Source organism: Elaeis guineensis, chromosome 2, assembly GCF_000442705.2.
Source record: "Elaeis guineensis isolate ETL-2024a chromosome 2, EG11, whole genome shotgun sequence".
Classification (NCBI taxonomy): domain Eukaryota; kingdom Viridiplantae; phylum Streptophyta; class Magnoliopsida; order Arecales; family Arecaceae; genus Elaeis; species Elaeis guineensis.
The window spans coordinates 120,273,879-120,289,161 of NC_025994.2; the positions used below are offsets into that span (position 1 = coordinate 120,273,879).

The 15,283-nt window shown below is 42.5% G+C and overlaps 1 protein-coding gene across 2 annotated transcripts; it reads left to right on the forward strand.

The window, feature by feature from the left end:
• Positions 1–2,501: 2,501 nt before the first annotated feature.
• LOC105039144 (uncharacterized) lies at positions 2,502–5,249 on the forward strand. 2 transcript variants are annotated; one of them, XM_010915165.4, is made up of 2 exons: positions 2,502–2,898; positions 4,127–5,249. In XM_010915165.4, exons 1-2 carry the CDS (start codon positions 2,518–2,520, stop codon positions 4,214–4,216), a joined length of 471 nt encoding a protein of 156 aa, XP_010913467.1. In that variant the 5' UTR covers positions 2,502–2,517; the 3' UTR covers positions 4,217–5,249. The 2 variants fall into 2 exon arrangements, 1 of the variants encoding a protein (XP_010913467.1); XR_012138416.1 differs by having other exon boundaries at positions 2,795–2,969.
• Positions 5,250–15,283: the final 10,034 nt, after the last annotated feature.

Here is a 15,283-nt window from a genome sequence, read left to right on the forward strand (position 1 = left end):
AGCAATCTTGCGGCTATGCACTATAGAAGTAGAACATTCAGCTCTTCAAAATAAATAAATAAATAATCAGGCTAAATTGCAATTGAAAGATAAATCTTAGAACCAAGATGCCCTCCTACTAGGTTATCGAATTAAGCTGTAAACTAAAATAAAAGAAACAGATGGCAGATGTTTGGTATATGCATAAATAGAAATAAAAATAAATATAAATACTGGTTAATTTGATTATTTTTTTTAATTGTGTAAGTTCAATCTCTCTCTTTTTCTCCCTTTCTCTATGTTTTTGAATACACCTTTGTTGGCATATGCAAGTTTGAGCATCAGTTAGTAAAGCTTGTACAGGCATGCATGGCAATGAGCGACGTTATTAAGTTTTTGATATCTCGTACAATAATAAATGGAGATAATGTCGCAAATGCTAGTAAACCAAGTTATGATATTTTTACTTATTGGAATATTGGAGAACTTTAAAAGCAAGTCGTTCTGAAATTTGTCATGTATACTGTATACATGTGAGGTAATGTTTCATTGTTTTTTAAGTAGCAAGAATCATAATATCTAAATAGCTTTTTGTTATATTCTTAGACTAAGATAATCTGCACTCTACCATCTATATTGTTGTAGTATTTTGATCTTCAGGTGGATGTCTCATGGTTTTACTTAGTTATATAAAGTTTAATCTACAAACAAATGAATAAAAGAGCTCTGATTCTTAAAAAAAAAAAAAGAGTACTTAAAATAAATAAACATATGAATTTTATAAACCCCTTGAAAGTTCAAGTGTCACCGACTATAACTTATAGAAATAAATGTGCATCAATTTCTATAAATATAAAAGAAATTAAAAATCTAGGCATAAAGTAAAGATATTACTTTATCTCATAGAAAGTATCGAAAAGATAACATCATTGTTTTTTTTTTTTTTTTTGTAACCCTGTTACAACACTCATTAATTTAGTAATTATTTTAACACTGAAAATTTAAAATATATTTTTGAGACAATTATGATCGATATTATCGTCAATAACTGTTTTGGTTATGCGACGGTTGGCACGTCACTTCAGACCATGCTCCAAATATATTTCCCGTTTGACCCTTCATTTGAGCAAGACCACGTGCATCTCACGGTCCGATCCCTGGCTAGGAATGTCTCGGACCCAGCGCCACCGAACCAGCCTGGCCTGTGAGAACGAGAAAAGGCTCCATCAATCGCAGCAGGAACAAAAGATATTTTCCGCCCGTGATAACCGACGGGGTGAAAATGCTATCGACCGACTAATCTCGATCAGACGGACGGTGCACTCAGTTTATACATTGGACGATGTTGGAGTTGGTGTACCAAATTAAAGTGGGAGAGATTGGATGGCATCAGATCTAATGGACCAACTGCGTGATGTCTCTTTTACTGGTGGCTTGCGGCAGCTGATCGCGAGAGCTGGGAAGGTTAGGGGGCAGATGAAGCTCCGGTGAAACCCATAGATCCCTAGGGCTAGGAAACCGGGTAGTCCTCGTTAAATTACCAAAGCACCCTTCGTTTAGGTTTCATTATAGATTTGGGTTATGCTACGGTGCTTTAAAGAATTTTTAAATTTTTTTTAGTATTTATCTATTTCTCACGTGATTGATATGGTAAATATTTTAAAATTTAAAATTATTTTATATCATAATTAAATTGATGGTACATTTGGTTACATTTTTTTATTTTTTATTTTTATTTTTTAAAAGATATATTTTTTTATTTTTGCTGCAAAACAAAAATAAAAAAGCAAAAAGTATGTTTCGTAACTAGTTGCTATAAAACAAAAAACAAAAAAAAATATGCTTGGTAAGTACATAATATTCTGCTATTATTTTATATATTAAAAAATAAGATCCAAATCACTGAATCAAACCATATGCTCGAACTAATCTATTAGCAATTCTATCTCTAATTGCACATATCTCTCATCGAGAGTTAGCAGTCCTGTCAATACTTGTAGTAGTTTGGTTAGAAACGTCAATCTCATCTTCAATAATAATATTTTTATCTGCATACTGAATAAAAAATTATCATCTCGTGCCTTCTTCCTAATATAATTAGAACTACACATACAGCTATAACAATTCGTGCTTGTTTTTGTAAAGAATATGAAGGTATCTTTCTTAAAATAGGAAACCGTTCTTCAACACTCTGCTTGAGCACAGTAGAGTGTGTGCAAGCTAGGAGCATGCTTGCAATTGTTACCTAATTTGGCTTCACATCATTACCACCTACCGCATCTCCTCAAACAAAGTCAATGCACTGTCTGCCAGCCCATTTTAAAAGTATCTTGATATCATCGCAGTCCAAGAAACGACATTTCCACTAGGCAATGCCACAAAGAGCTCCTCTACAGTCTTAAAGTCCCCGGCTTTCATGTATCCTGCAATGAGGCCATTCCATGATGAGGTGTCTCTAATACTCATTAAATCAAATAGGTGACGCACATTATTGATCTCGCCATATTTAGCATACATATTGATCAAGGAGCTACCCACATGGAGGTCCTACTCGAGACCCCACCTCAAGTACTGGGAGTAGACAGATTATCCAAAGGGTACATAGCCGACATCAGTGCAGCATTTGAGCACAAATGGGAAGGTGAAGTGGTTGGACAACAGGCCAACGAAGAGCATTTTGTTGAAAAGCTTGAGGGTATCCTCCGATGTGCCATAAAGAGAGTGGCCCCAAATGAGGGCATTGAAGAGGAGGGAGGAACGGTGAGGAGTATGGCAGAGGAGGAGGAAGGCAACACGAAGATTGCTGGAGCTGGAGTACATGGCGGCGATCCTCGCAGTGAGGACGGCATCGGATTGGAAGCCTCAGAGGGTGATGTGGGCATGGAGCTGGCAGCCGAGGTGGAGGAACTTGGGGTGCAGGTAAGGAGCTGGAAGATTGGGATGTAGAGAGCCGGGGGCAGGAGGAGGTGGCGAGCATCGGGGGAGTCAGGGTAAGTTGGGAAAAAACAAAAGTAAATTTTAAAAAATAAAAAAAAATTACTTTTCATAAAAAATTATTATTATTATTATTATTATTTACTTTTTGTGGTGTTACCAAATATTATTTTTTAATTTTTATTTTTTAAAAATTAAAAAATAAAAAAATACTTTTTTTTATGGTTAACCAAATGCACCATGAATTTTTTTTCCTTTTCAAAGAGCCTTCTTTATTTTATGGAGGTAGAGAAGCCCAGTGGGGTGTGCAGAAGCAACAATGGCATTGGAGGGAGGGGGGCGGTGGGTTGCGGTAGTGTGGAGACGGCCCCTATCTACGCATCACTGCAGGGAGGAGGGGGGGCAGATATGAGGTTGTGGGGTGGCACCGAAGCCAGGGGCAGGCGCAGGGGGGTGTTGGAGAGCGGCGCAAAAGGCGAGGGCAGGCACATATAGGAGAGGACAATATAGAAGCAGCGGGCACTAGGAGGGGGGGTGTGTTGGGGAGATCAAGGTGGAGGAGTGCGGGCACTCGAGATTGCGGGGTTGGGAGGGAACTGCGGGTGTGCGTTAGGGAGGGTGGCGCAGAAGCTGCAGGCGTCGAGATGGGGGGGGTTACGGTTGAGGGGGCTATAGAGGGCGGAGAAGCCACGAGTAGCGCCGGAGTGTGGGGGTGGGAGGTCGGGCACGGAGAAGCTGCAAGCAAAGAAAGGAAGAAGAAAAAAAAATAATATAAAATATTTTTTTAAATAATAATAAAATATAAAAATAATAATGTGTAATGTTTTAAATATTTTTTATAATAAAATATTATAAGGAACACCATATCAAAACCCTTGTAGATTATATTAGTCGATAGCATTTTACATACGTACATATACTTGATCCCTGTATCATCCATATTAGCTTTATATCTACATTTTTACTTTTCTCAATTTAAAACTTATTCTGATTAGGAATATTGGTGATTGAAAGTTCACAAATCTGATATTGAACAAGGAAGAGATTTGATGGTTTGGTTATATTACTAGCATTTAGTATGTCTTCTGTACTTAATTTATATCACTAAGAACGAGAGCAAGGAGAAAACAATGGAGTCATTCCTTGGCACGGGCTCCAGCTAACTGGAACTTGGGGCAGAGCTGCCAACCTCAGCATTCGTACTTCTTTGCAGGTCCTGCAGCGTGGTGGAACCTGGGGGTTAGAGAGGCGACCCGTAGTAGTAGATGTCACGGCGAGTGGAGCCGGATATTGCATCGGCTGAGTTGATTAATACTGTTTGATAAAATCCAAAAGCTTCTCTGATGGATATTGTTTCTGTCTTATTCAGGCTGATGGATATGGTACTCACTTTTCTAGAACATAACAATACACAGTTTGTGATATTCATAAAACTATGGATGGTTGGATTATGTTGGTTTGTTTGGGCAGCCTATGGACACAGTTGTTGTCAACACACACTAATCTCACATTCTTGCTGTTCGTTCTTTCATCACTCATGGTATCAGCAGTGCATAAGATATTGTTTACATATCTTCATATGTATCTTTAATGTGTGCCAGAGCTTATCTGAATTGTGTTCTTCTGGTGTTAATTATTTATGTTGTATGTGGCCGTCATTAGTTTCATATTGCTGCCAGCTCTGGTTTAAGATGAACTTCACAGGATTTTACTTGGCAATGCAGCTTTCATTGACCGATTATAGGGGTGCCTATGCTTTCTTTATCCCAGATGATGTTTTAACTGATGGGATTGGCAGTTCAATTCATTCTTCCCACCTATTATGGGATCTTGATTGGCATTTCATTTACCTCCCAAATGATGTTATTCAAGTATTTGATACTGATGGGAGTTGGCCCTTATTCCAAATTTTCATTATATCTCAAACAGTCGGCCATCCTAGCTGTTCCGCTTCAGAGGTTGCCTCAGCTATTGGTTGGGATATGTTACAAAAGGGGCATAGCTGGTATGGTTCTTCTTGCTTACTTGCTTTGTGCTGCTGGTATTATTTCCTCCCAAATGATGTCTCAATGAAGGTAAATACTGATGGGAATGTTTACAGCAACTTGGTTGGAATTCATGCTCACTATATCATTTTCAATATTGCCGCTGCCTCATCCTTGATATATGTCCATGGCTGTCTAGAGTGCTCCACATTTGCCTAATCTTGCATATGCTTGCATTAGTAGTTGCTCATTTACATCTACTTGCTACCAGCAAGGTTTATGGAGAGGCATCAATTTCTTCACACACATTTAACGAGGTTTTTGATAGATTATAAAGACTTATGGATTATATAAACTGTTGAAAAACAGAAAAAATAGAAGAGAAGGTAAAGATGAGGATTCAGAGGAAGAAGGAATACTTCTCTAGGACCAAAAGGACCCTTTTTATTAATTTTTATGGGCTCTATTTAGGAATTATACAAATATATTTCTCTCTAATTAGACGATTGCATTCCTAATTAGAGGGATTCAATTTAAGAATTATACAAATATATTTTTCTCTAATTAGACGATTGCATTCCTAATCAGAGGGATTCAATTTAGAAATTATACAAACATATTTCCCTCTAATTAGATGATTGCATTCCTAATCGGAGGGATCTACAGCTCATTTCAACACTCCCCCTCAAGATGGGTTATAGATATCGTAAAGACCCATCTTGTCATGAATAAATGAAAAAGAAGGCACACTAAGACCTTTGGTCAAAATATCTGCTAGTTGACTAGCAGATCGCACATAAGGCATACAAATGATTCTGACATCAAGCTTTTCCTTGATAAAATATCGATCGATCTTGATGTGCTTCGTCCGATCATGCTGTACTGAATTATTAGCAATATTGATTGCTGCCTTGTTGTCACAATATAGCATAAGGGGCGATGACTGATAAAGACCTAGATCCAATAACAAGATCCGCAACCATAAAATTTCACACACGCCATGTGCCATAGCTCGATACTCTGCTTCAGCAGTAGATCGAGCAACTACATTCTGTTTCTTGCTTCGCCAAGTGACAAGATTACCTCCAACAAAAGTACAGTAACCTGAGGTAGAGCGACGGTCATCAAGTGATCCAGCCCAATCAGCATCTGTATAACACTCCACCCGTAGGTTGCCATGATAAGAATAAAGTAAACCACGACCAGGACAGCTTTTGAGGTAACGAAGTATCCGTGTCACAGCATCCATATGAACTGAATGTGGATCATGCATAAACTGACTTACCATACTACTGGCGAACGTAATATCAGGCCGTGTATGAGATAGATAAATCAAACGTCCTACCAATCGTTGATAACATTCTCGATCAATAGGGACACCGGTATCGGCTACTAGTCGATGATTTTGTTTAATAGGAGTAGCAATAGGTCGACATCCCAACATTCCGATTTCTGTAAGAAGATCTAGAATATATTTTCTTTGGGAGAGAAAATTTTTTTTTGAAGAACGAGCAACTTCTATCCCAAAAAAATATCGAAGATGTCCAAGATCCTTCACCTCAAATGTCTGTGCCAGCTGAGTCTTCAAATGAGCTATCTCCTCAGAATCATCTTCTGTGACCACAATATCATCAATATAGACAATCAAAACAGCAACTTACCCTTGTTGTGCTGAAAGAAGAGTGTGTGATTTGCATTGCTCTGTTTATACCCCATCTGAATGATTGCTCGTCGGAAGTGATCGAACCAAGTACGAGGTGACTGCTTCAGGCCATAAAGAGAGCATCGTAACTGGCATACTTTGTCCACTGTCTGAGCGGTAGCAAATCCTGGAGGAATATCCATATATACCTCCTCCTGAAGTTCTCCATGAAAAAAAGCATTCTTTACATCGAGCTGGAATAGATCCTATCCAAAGTTAGCAGCACATGATATAAGGGTTCTAACAGAGTTCATTTTTGCAACAGGCACAAAAGTTTCATCATAGTCGATGCCATAAGTCTGTGTATATCCTTTTGCTACCAAACGAGCTTTATACCGTTCAACAGTACCCTCAGGTGTCTGCTTAACTGTAAAAATTCATTTGCATCCCATAATTTGTTTACCAGCTGGTAAAGATACAAGTTTCCATGTATTATTTTTTTTCTAGTGCTCGCATTTCCTCAAGCATAGCGGCTTTCCACTTGGGGTCTTCCTTAACAACCTTCCAGTTCTTGGGTATGGAGACAGAGGACAAAGAAGCTATAAAACTCTGATAAAATGGAGAGAGAGACTCATAGGATACAAAGTTAGTGATGTCATGTTTGTACTCCACTCCATCCTTAAGTCGAGCAGGAATACCAGCATGACGAGTAGGTTTACGTAAAGCAATAGGAACATTTAGATCATCATTATCTAATATAAACTGAATGGGAGGTACAGGAGAATTATCATTTGTCGTAGAAGATGAAACCGTCAGGACAGGAGAGGAAGATCTGGAGACTGAAGAATGCATAATAGGCTCTCAGAGAGGAGATGAATCAGATGAAACTGAAGTAGCAGGCTATGTAGCAGGCTGTGAGAGAGTCTCAGATGCAGTTTTAGATGCTTCTTCTTGAGTGTCAGAACTAGCATTAATAGAAATAAATTCTCCCTGAGTATCAGATCCACCATTTGTAATAAACTCTCTCTGAGTATCATATCCACCATTTGTACCAACATCCACAGTAATAGGACTCCCTCCAGAGAACTCCCCCTCTCGACCAGTTCCAGAGGTGACGGGAGAGGAAGAAGACACAGAAGATATATAGAATGGCTCAGACTCCCGAAATATTACATCCATGCTGATAAACAACTTTCGCTCATTCGGACACCAACATTTGTACCCTTTTTGAGTAGAGGAATAACCAACAAAAATACACTTGAGGGCACGAGCGTCAAGCTTGCCAACCGAAGGTCGATAATCCCGAACAAAACAAACACAGCCAAATACCATGGGGGGAATTATGAAAGAATTAGTTTCTTGCAGACATTCAAGAGGTGTCTTATAGTCCAAAATTCGAAGTGGCATTCGGCTAATTAGATACGCTGTAGTTAACACTGCCTCTCCCCATAAGAACTTAGGAACATTCATAGAAAATATCAAACATCTTGTCACTTCAAGTAGGTGTCTATTCTTTCTTTCAGCAACTTCATTTTGAGCCGGTGTGTCAACACAAGTCATTTGATGTATAATACCATTATTATGTGTATACTCCTCAAATTCTTTATTAAGATATTCTGTCCCATTATCAGAGCGAAAAATCTTAAGAGTTGCTCCATATTGAGTACCAATCATTTTATGAAAATCTCTAAATGACTGAAACACTTCATTTTTATTTTTCAATAGATAAACCCAAGTGCAACGACTAAAACAATCAATAAAAGTAACAAACCATCGATGACCAGAAATAGCGGTGGTCCCACAAGGTCCCCATACATCAAAATGAACTACCTCAAATATTGCTTTACTACGCCGGTCTGAGCTTGGATAAGCACTTCTAGTGTGTTTAGCTAGTTCACAGGCATCACATACAAGCTTCTCTTTATTATATGATTCAAAAATAGTTGGAAACATACGAGCTAAGAGAGTAAATGGAAGATGACCAAGCCTGCGGTGCTGGAGTAACAGGTCTTCCTTTTGTGAGGATGAAACTATCAAACTGGTTTCTGAGTAGCCTCCGGACACTCCTCCCTCCAAATAGTAGAGCCCATTACGCATTATGTCAGTCCCAAGTTTTCTTCCTATCCTTGGCTCCTGAAAGACAATGTGTTTTGAAAAAAGTTACGGCATAATCAAGATCATTCGTAATAGCACTAATGGATAGAAGATTGATAGAAAATCTAGGGACATGTAGAACAGATGATAAGGGTAATTCGAAAGTGTATTTGATAGATTCTTTCTCAGAAATAGGGGTAAAGGAGCCATCAGCAAGACGAACTTTATCACGATCAGAACAGGGAATATAAGAAACAAAATCTCTAAAGGATCCAGTCATATGATTGGATGCTCCAGAGTCAACTACCCATGAAGAAAAATTACTACAGTTAAGAGCATGAATTTGATCATCGCTACCTATTTGGACAAAATTATCCTGATAGAGAGAACTGGTTGGCTGGTTTGAAGAATCTTCTGTGGAAGTGCTGCTTTCAGAAATATTTACACCAGATCTGAATTTTTTTAAAAGTTGCATTTCTTCGACTGATAAATCTCCCATAGAAGAAAAATGAGCATGATTATACTGACCTCGGCCTCTACCAGAACGACCACCTCCACGACCACGGCCTCTAGTTGGATGACCATGCAGCTCATAGCAGTAAGCTTTGATGTGGCCCGGCTTATGACAGTGGTCACAAATCTTAACCCCGCGAGGTCAGCGGCTTCCGTTCTCAATCCCGTGGTTCACGGATGGATACGGCAGTGGCGTCGACGACAGTAGCAACATTGGTGGCATCGACGGCAACGGCGGTAGCAGTGACAACAGCGGCAGTGATGGAAACAGCGATGGCGATGGCAGGGTGTGGGAGATGCCGGATCCGGGGAAGATTTGAAAAGATCTGAAGAGGTGCGGACGGTCGGCAGTTGAAGAAGTTTAGGGATTGAGATGAGGTGGAATAGAGCGTATTCATGAAACAGAGTGCTCTGATACCATGTTGAAAAACAGAAAAAATAGAAGAGAAGGTAAAGATGAGGATTCAGAGGAAGAAGGAATACTTCTCTAGGACCAAAAGGATCATTTTTATTAATTTTCATGGACTCTATTTAGGAATTATACAAATATATTTTCCTCTAATTAGACGATTGCATTCCTAATTAGAGGGATTCAATTTAAGAATTATACAAATATATTTTTCTCTAATTAGATGATTGCATTCCTAATCAGAGGGATTCAATTTAGAAATTATACAAACGTATTTCCCTCTAATTAGATGATTGCATTCCTAATCAGAGGGATCTACAGCTCATTTCAACATAAACTTATAGATTGGTACCATATTTTCTTCTACAACAGTCAGCTGGATTTTATTTCTGTAGAAGTCTATTTCCTGGCACGTCTTCAACAGACAATTAATCCTAAGTCGCCTTGTTTAGCTATTCCTCTCTACTTAGAGCTCATTGTGTTATATAATCCAAAATGTCATATATTGCTCTCTGGGTGCTCATATCATCCTTGGCATGTCTTGGTATTTGAGCTGTGGCCTCTGGGCATGGTTCCTCGAGTTTTCAAATTACAGAAATACATCGCCAATGCTTGGTTTAATTATTGTCGCATATGGTCTGCTAGACTATTTCTGTTTTATTGGACAGGATATCGACATAGATGCTATCAACGCATTCTAACTTCAATCTTCTGTTGTTCATCCTTTCTGTTCGAGGTCTACTGCCCAGTCGTACCAACCCATCACCTCCACCCAATCGTGAGGTATTGTCCGCTTTGGAACGGGGCCCAGGTCTTTGACCCAGTCAGCACCCCGCCCCTCACGGTTTTGCCCCGCAAAAGGCGCCTCACGTGGGAGAGGGAGGCTGGTAGTACTTAAGCAGTAGAGTCTCTTGCAATTTTCCGGTATGGGACTTTCAGGCTCGATGCCCCCGATGCCCATCCCACAACAGAGCCCCCCTGCAAGAGAGGCTACTGTGCAGGTAGGGGACGGGTTCCCACAGACGGCGCCACTGTTCGAGGTCTACTGCCCAGTCGTACCAACCCATCACCTCCACCCAATCGTGAGGTATTGTCCGCTTTGGAACGGGGCCCAGGCCTTTGACCCAGTCAGCACCCCGCCCCTCATGGTTTTACCCCGCAAAAGGTGCCTCACGTAGGAGAGGGAGGCTGGTAGTACTTAAGCAGTAGAGTCTCTTGCAATTTTTCGGTATGGGACTTTCGGGCTCGATGCCCCCGATGCCCATCCCACAAACGCACCGCCGGTTGTTGCTGGAGACTCTTGACCGCGTCCATCAGCACGGTCATCTGCCGTATGATTGCCGCGATCTGCGCCTCCGTGGTCACCGCGGGGTGCGGAGAGCTGGGTTCCGCCGCGGAGGGTGGCGGAGAGGCCTCTTCCTGGCGGGAAGAGCGCCTCGCCGACCCTGTGACCCTCGATCGTTGGGCTCTTGTCTTTGTCATTAGTATCTTCCGCTTGAGAAGACTTGGTGCCGCCTCTCCCCCCTACCTGACAGCGCCGACCGATGTCCCCCGGATGGGCGACACGTGGCGGCATCCGGGCCCTCCTTTTGGCCCGATGGTCCGGCGCGCCCATCCCGGGAAGGCCGCACCGCCCTCATTTAATGTGGAGGACGCCGGCCCCAACCACCTTCGATACGTGGCAAGAGGGCCGCGGTTTCGAATTTAGTCGCCCGCGGTGATTCGCGTTCCCGATGGGACGCCTGACAGCGCCCCGCGCTCCCAAGACTGGCGCTTGGCGGCGGTTTGCGTTCCCCAAAAGGCGCCGGACACCCGACCACCTGACACCAAATCGTTCGGCACCCGATTGCTTGACACCAAATCATCCGGCACTCGATCACCGACGTAACACCTGATCCGACTGGACGGAACGTCTGACACCGACGTAACACCTAACGCCAGCGAATCGCTCGGCATTTATGAAGACACCTGGCGTCGTATCAACTCACGGTACGGTCAAAATTTGGCCTGCGGCGAATCCACTCCTTTTCGCCCGGCGTTGCTGTCCAAACGGAGGCATCGGCCAGCGCACCGTCCGACTCAGGAGTGGAGGGGGGCAACTGTTGGGGGATACCGACCGACCACGCTCACGACGGCTTATGATCGGACATACCCGACCAACCGACCGACCGATCGACCGACGGACCGATTGACCGACCGATCGACTGACGGACCGACCGACCGGACGCCATCACCGGCCGATTAACGGCCCTTTACCGACTGAGGATATGTCGGTCGGGCAGACCTTTTCCACTCTCCCGACCGACTGAATTGGGAAGTCCGATGGCCGACTCTCGCAACATGCCCGGCTGATTATCAGAGGGGCCCGAATCTTCGCCCGACGCCACACAAATGGCCACCGACCTAGGGTCGGTCGACTCCTCCGATCGCCGTACAGCTGCCAGAGACTGTCAGCCCTGACAGCGACATACGGCACTGCCACCTAAGGGCATTATCCCACCTAGGGCATTGTCAACCCTAGTGATTTGACAGCCCCACGACGATGTGACACTTTCACGGCGACTCTGATAGTCTACAGTGAGTTGACAATTCCTCAATTGTCCGCGCCATTAATGACGGCGCCATACCACGCTCCACTATATATACCGGGGAAGGCAACAGTGCAACGGGCTGGGAAGAAAAACAACAGGCTGGCTCTCTCCCTCTCTCTCTCTCTCTCGATTGAGCTCTCTGTCTTCATTTCACTGTTGCCCAGTCACCTCTCTGACTTGACTGTCGGAGGGTCTCCGCCGGAGCCGTCTCCGATCAGTGTGGACTTCTTTTTTTGCAGGCGCTCGTTTCCGGCGGCCAGGCGACGAGGGGATTGGTCGTAACACTTTCAACACTCATTATTTGCAGTTTTGAGCTCGAAGTATGTTACCCTGTATCGTATTCTATATCTGCTGGGGCGCAGTGTCTATCTATCAATGTGGAACTCTAATTTACTGATTTTTCTCATTACACATCAGCTTATGGTTTGGAACCTGTCCTCTTACTAGGCCTATGAGATTACCTCTTGCCTAAGGTGTTATTCTCTCATCATGTATCAACAGTGGCTGCAGTGTTGTTTTGCAGACCTGGATCAACATCTTCTTTACATGGCTGGTAATTTTTACTTTGTATATAGGAGGTCAGGTTGTTATTTTGCTTACACTGACTTCTGCTCCTTGTACAATCTCTTTACGTTTGGTGTTCAAAACCCTCTATTCCAGTAATGCAATACATATTCTTCCTACACACCCCCCACCATCACAACCAAAAAATAAAACTCTCGAGTAGCCTCAATTTTTTTTCCATGGTGTGCTTTTTATGTTGAAAGGAACCGATTGGACTTTATCCGAAGTGTCGAAATTGATATAATTGAAGTTTTCCTTGGCCATTAAATAGATATAATTTACGTTGGTGGTGACAGAATCATTCTCCGGGTCCAACTAAGATTTTGTCCTCAATGATTTCATACCTGCATCGAGTAAAGAACATCTGGTGTGTCTCATCATTTTCGAAGCAAGCCTTGTTCACTTTCTCGGTAGTTGATTCAGTGTCAGGGTTCAAATGGATGGAACTTTAGAATACGAAGAGAATCGCCTTCTGGGCACCTGCTCAAGGGCTTAGAACCACTGCATCAACAAACAATTTAGGGGTAGCAATCTGAATAAGTTGGCCGAATACAGATGAATCGATTGGATTAAAAATTCAACAGTCCGAATTCAATCTATTTATTAAATAAATAAAAAAATTATATTTGAATTGAACATATTTATTAAATAGATAATCTGATCTAACATGCATAATTTATTTATTAAACAAGTGGAGTCAGATTAAATGGATGAAGTGGGTTGTTAACGAGTTAAATGATTTTAAACAAATTAAATGAACCACGTTAAATAAGATAGAAACAAGTTAAGCAGATTTTAAATAAATTAAATAGATTTTAAATAAATTAAATTAGTTAAACAAGTTAAATAAATTATCTCATCTAATCTAATTTAAATATTAAATAGATTAGATATCTGAAATCCAAATCTGATCCAAATTTTAAATAAATTAAAGAGGTTATTCTGTTTTCCACCTAAATCCATTTAGCACAAACTCAAACTTGCTTATCGCAGGTTGAGCATGGGACAAATTGGTGGGTCAATTCATATTTTGTAAGCTCTAAAACAATCACATATTAATAGTTACATCATATTGGAGCACTGGTTATCACCATCATCTGTGCATTCGAAAGCTAAGAAGGCTCAGCACCCGGATTCACCAATGTCCAATATGTAGGGATAACTGGTGCTACAATCAAACTAGACCGATCACCACGGAGACCTACGTGCAGAGGTATCCAACAAATATGATATCTTCAGTGGAGAGGGCCATCCGGAAGATGAGAACACCGGTTGGATATCTGAACATCACACGGCTATCAGAATACCGGAGAGACGCGCACACAATAGTGTACACCTCAAGGCAAGGGATATTCTGCAGAGCAGCGAAAGCAACCTGAAAGATATGCCGACTGTAGCTGTTGGTGTCTTCCAGGACTACCTGATACTTGGAACGCGCTTCTGAATGCCTCCCTCTTAGGAACCCCATCCCCCATATCATAGATCATGAAGAAGTTGTTGATAGATGTTTAGTCAGGACACCACCTCTCAAGATTTTTTCGATATCGCACATTACAGCAGGAAGAAAGAAAAAATAAAACAAAAACGATCAAATACGTGGATCAGCCAAAAAAAAACTCGTCTCCACGGGGCATGCAAGCTTCACTATGAGAAAATAAAAAAATTACAAGAAGTGATCACACCCTCAATCCTTGTACATCAATCTCTTCCTCATAAGAAGCTCTCACTCACAAAAGCTCTCTCTTTAAAAAAATCCTCCTAAATCCCTGAAGTGACCGCTGTCCGCCATCCAACAGTCTGCTGAAACCCCCTGCTCCTGCTCCTGTCGGCCCCTCGCCTCTGCTCTCTCTAGGTTCTCTACCGAGGAAAACCGCATGCACCCCCTTCTGTTCCTTGTTCCATAAACAGGGCCTTATAAAGGCTTAAAAGCCAGGCTGCATCGGAATCACACTCCTGAGGGGATCTATGAAGATTCTTGGCCATTCGATCGTGCCTCAAATTGAAAAATGACCATTGGATTGTATCCGATTGTGCCAGATCACGTGTCTATTCTCCCAGGAATGGCTCATAGCCGTCCGATCGCAACCACAAACTTCCTAAGCTACTCGATCGTGCATCGGTCTACGAAATAATCCGTAGACCGCGAGAAACGGAGGAGAAACATCACCCGGTCCATGGTGGACTGTGAGAAACCCATGAGAAATGAGCGCCCGGTCCACGCGCGCCGCCCATGCACCACCCAGTCCACCGTGGACCGGGATATCTAGGCGCCTGATCCCCCGCACGCATGGGCCTGGGCCGCTCCCGCATGCGTGCGCTCGGGCCTGGGCAGCGCTCTGCACGCTGAGCTACGCTCCCGCGATCGGGCCACGCGTAGCCGTGCCACCGTGGCCTCCGCAAGCTCGCCGTCGGTCCTCCACCACTTCGAATTTCGTGTCAACTTCAATCGAGCATATCTCAATCATATGAACTCCGTTTGAGATGATCTTGGACTCGTTGGACTTCGTTCATCGTCGCGGACCTCGCTGTAGGCTCAATATGGATCCAATCTCGAGACATCAAATCCTAACAA

Bases quoted from the DNA above. Each gene is read 5' to 3' on its own strand.
- LOC105039144 (XM_010915165.4), top strand. From the start codon at position 2,518: ATGGAGGTCCTACTCGAGACCCCACCTCAAGTACTGGGAGTAGACAGA. The intron at 2,899-4,126 runs GTAAGGAGCTGG...ACTTCTTTGCAG, and splicing joins TGGAGGAACTTGGGGTGCAG to GTCCTGCAGCGTGGTGGAAC.